At 24.4% G+C, this 3,542-nt stretch overlaps 1 protein-coding gene across 1 annotated transcript; it reads right to left on the bottom strand.

The window, feature by feature from the left end:
* Window positions 1–904: 904 nt before the first annotated feature.
* LOC136990380 (uncharacterized) lies at window positions 905–2,717 on the bottom strand. The gene is made up of 2 exons (XM_067288771.1): window positions 2,639–2,717; window positions 905–1,221 (listed from the first exon to the last, which is right to left on the bottom strand). The coding sequence occupies exons 1-2, from the start codon at window positions 2,715–2,717 to the stop codon at window positions 905–907; spliced, it is 396 nt and encodes a 131-aa protein (XP_067144872.1).
* Between the last annotated feature and the right edge of the window lie 825 nt (window positions 2,718–3,542).

A 3,542-nucleotide genomic window follows, 5' to 3' on the forward strand; every position in this document is an offset into this window, starting at 1 on the left:
AGGCAAACTCGCATTTAAGGCAACTTTAATAAAGCTCAATATTAAAGGCAACTTCCAGAAGCTTTCATTAAAGGCAATTGTTAGGCAACTTTACATTTAAGTCAACTTTCAAGCAGCTCCCTATTAAAGGCAACTTTCAGGCTACTTCTTATTAAAGACAACTTTAAGGCAAATTCACTTTTAAGGCAACTTCAAAATAGCTTCATATTAAAGCCAACTTCAAGGAAATTTCATATTAAAGTCAACTCTACATTTAAGGGAATTCCACGTTAAAAGCAATTCCATATTTAAGACAAATTTAAGGCAGTTCCACAATTAATTAAGGCAACTAATACATTAACTTCCAACAAAAATGTATAATCACCAGTGCAAATTACGTACTGATAACGATTCATAAACACGTACTTTACCAACAAAATTAAGAAAAATTAATACATTCGTAGAAAAAAAAGAACAATTTTATAAATTAATTTACTTTACTTTACACTCACTTACACTTAATTTAATTTATTTTTCCAAGAATTATGCATTAAAAAATGAAAAAAAAAGTCTTTCTACTTTATACAACTCAAACACTAATTTCTCACTTATTTTTCTTTGAATTTTATAAATATACATTTAATTATTACCTTTAAAATACTTTCTGTGCATGGAAAGAAGAAAAGAAAGAAAAAAGAAATATGAAGCAAAGAATAGAAAGATAAATGCGAATGAAATTGTTACCTGCTCTTTTAAGTTTTCTTTTGTGCTGTTGTATGGGATATTGGATCGAAACCAAAGAATTCGATCATTTTATTCTTGTATCTGGTTTCTTGAAATACGAACAAAAACACAAAGACAAGATGGGGGAGAAAGTAGAAATGACGAAATTCGATTTTCTCTAGTCTGGATTCTCAAGAATTTTCTAGTAAGACCTCATATGTATCTGTTGCTCTTTACTGACATTTTCAGAAACTAAGAATCTATTTTTTTCACTTTCTATTCTTTTTTCCTTGTTAAAATTTTCTTCTTCCTCTTCTTCTTCCACTTTTTTCTCTTTCTGTTTCCCTTCTTCCTGTTCTTTTTTCCCCTGTACTTCTTCCTCTTCTTTCTCTTCCTCTTCCTCTTTTTTCTCTTTCTTTTTCTCTTTTTCCTGTTTCTCTTTTTCATTCTCCTCTTCTTCCTCTTCTTTTTTCTCTTCCTCTTCTTTTTTCTCTTCCTCTTCTTTTTTCTCTTCCTCGTCTTCTTAACCCTTTTCTCTTCTTCCTCTACTTTTTTTCATTCTTCCTCTTACTCTTTACTTATTATTATTTTTTTTATTATTATTACTATTTTTCTCTAATTTTTATATAAACCTTAGAACTCCTTAATGATAAAATTTATTATATAATTTTAAATTATTTTCTTTAAATTATTTTTAATAAAAAAACTGAATAAACAAAAGAGATTTTTGGAAATGTTAAGCTCAATTCCGTTAATAAAATAATTAAAATGTTTATAAATTTATTTAATCTAAGCATTAAAATGTTTATTTTTAAGTAAATTTCGAATCTAACTTATTTTATAGATAAAATTTTATTTAAAAATTTACATATTTATGATTTTATATAATTAAATTAATATATAATACAAAAAAACTTTATTTTTTTAATTAATTCCTTCAATATAAATCATAAAAAATTTATTTTTAAGCTTTCATTTTGATGTCAAACCTATCCTAAAAATTTGAAGGCCTCCAGCTTAAACATTTTACAAGATACTTAGAAACGTACAGACAACCGAACGGATCTAGAGTATCGTAAATATTTTTAATCTAGAAAAAATTAATTAGAAAATAGCAAAATATATTTAAAAATAATCATTTTTAAAGTAAAATTCTAAGCTAATTGATACACAAAAATAGACAAGTAACGTTACACATCTCTAGAGAGAGAGAGATGTTAATTCTAGAAAATTATGAAAAAAAAATAGATTTAGAAATTTAAAAAAAAAATTAAAATTAAATAATAATTTTCTTGGGGAATTAAATTCTATTTATTTTATTAAAAATATAAATCCCAAGCTATTTAAATTGCAGATGAAAAAGGTAGCTAAAGGATTATTATGACAGCAAGGAGAAAATGAGGAAAGTAACTTTTAAAAATATACAAAAAGTAAAAGTGAAATAACTAAGATTAACCTTAGATAGCTAATTTAATTGCCAAGAGAGTTTAATTTTTAAAAAAATATAAAATTCCAGAAATGACTTTGCACTCTTTAATTATCTTATAGTTCCTACTCCTTCTCCTCCTCCTCCTTTTCTTGCTCTTCAGCATCACCAGTCTCTCAAGAGTAGTAATGCTGAGGAAACCCCAATGAAAAAAAAATCAAATAAAAAATTGTCATTTTATAAAAAAAATAACATAAAATTCAACAAAGAATTTGGATTATTTTGTACAAAAATTCTATTAAAAAAAACACTAATGAAGTCTCTCTCAAGTATCATATTGTTGGTTTCGAAAGATTTTCATCTTCAATAATTAAATAATTAAAATTTAATTTTCCACGAGATTTTTGAGGGAAAATATGTAAAAATTTAACATTTTTATTTTTTCATTTGTCCTAATTTTTATTTTTATTTCATTAATTATTTTATAAGTAATATTTATTAAAAAATTGCCTTTCTCCTTCTCTTCATCCTCATTTTCCTCCGCATCTTCTTGTTGTTTTTTCCTCTCGCGAGCAGTAATTCTGAACATTTTCCTCATAAATTATATTATTATTTAATTAATAATTTTTTTTATTTTATAAATAATACTTTATTACAAAATTGTTTTCTTCCTCCTCATCCTCACCATCCTTTTCTTATCTTTCTTACTCTTCAGTATCACTGAGCATTTGAATAAAATGCTGAGGAAATCTGAAAAAATTTTTTTAATTCAAAAGATTGTGATTTTATAAAAAAATGCATTAAATTTGAAAGAAAAATTTGAATTATTTTATATAAGAGTCGAAAAATTACAGTAATGAAACTTTCTATTGTCAGTATTAAAAGATTTTCGATTTTAATTATTAAAGATAAAAGAAATTTAATTAGAAATTTTATAATTAATTTTATGAGGAAAAAATGCAATAAAATGCCATTTTGATTTATTTTAATAAGATGATTTAATTACAATAAAAACGGAAATTCTTTTATAAATAATGGTTTACTAGAAAATTGTCCCTTTTCTCTTTTTGTTCTTCATCATCACGTATCTCTCCAGGAAAGTGATGCTGAAAAAATTCCAAAAGAAGAAAGCTTTAAATTCGAAAAAAATTCATATAATTATGAGGAAAAATACACCACATAATTCGTTTTTATTAATTTTATTAATTTATAAATCATCTTAAATAGGAAAGCGTCCTCTTTTTTATCCGGTTCATCTTCCGCATCACCAGTCTCTTAGGATAGTGATTTTGAGGAAATAAAATATAAATGCTTAAAATTAAAATATAATGTATTTTAGGAGGAAAAAAATGAACCAAAATATTGATTTTTATAATTTTATAAATAATATTAAACTTAAAATTAGCCTCTTCCT

The sequence above is a fragment of the Centruroides vittatus genome, unplaced genomic scaffold, assembly GCF_030686945.1.
Source record: "Centruroides vittatus isolate TY-2023 unplaced genomic scaffold, ASM3068694v2 scaffold_907, whole genome shotgun sequence".
NCBI classification, from domain to species: Eukaryota; Metazoa; Arthropoda; class Arachnida; order Scorpiones; family Buthidae; genus Centruroides; species Centruroides vittatus.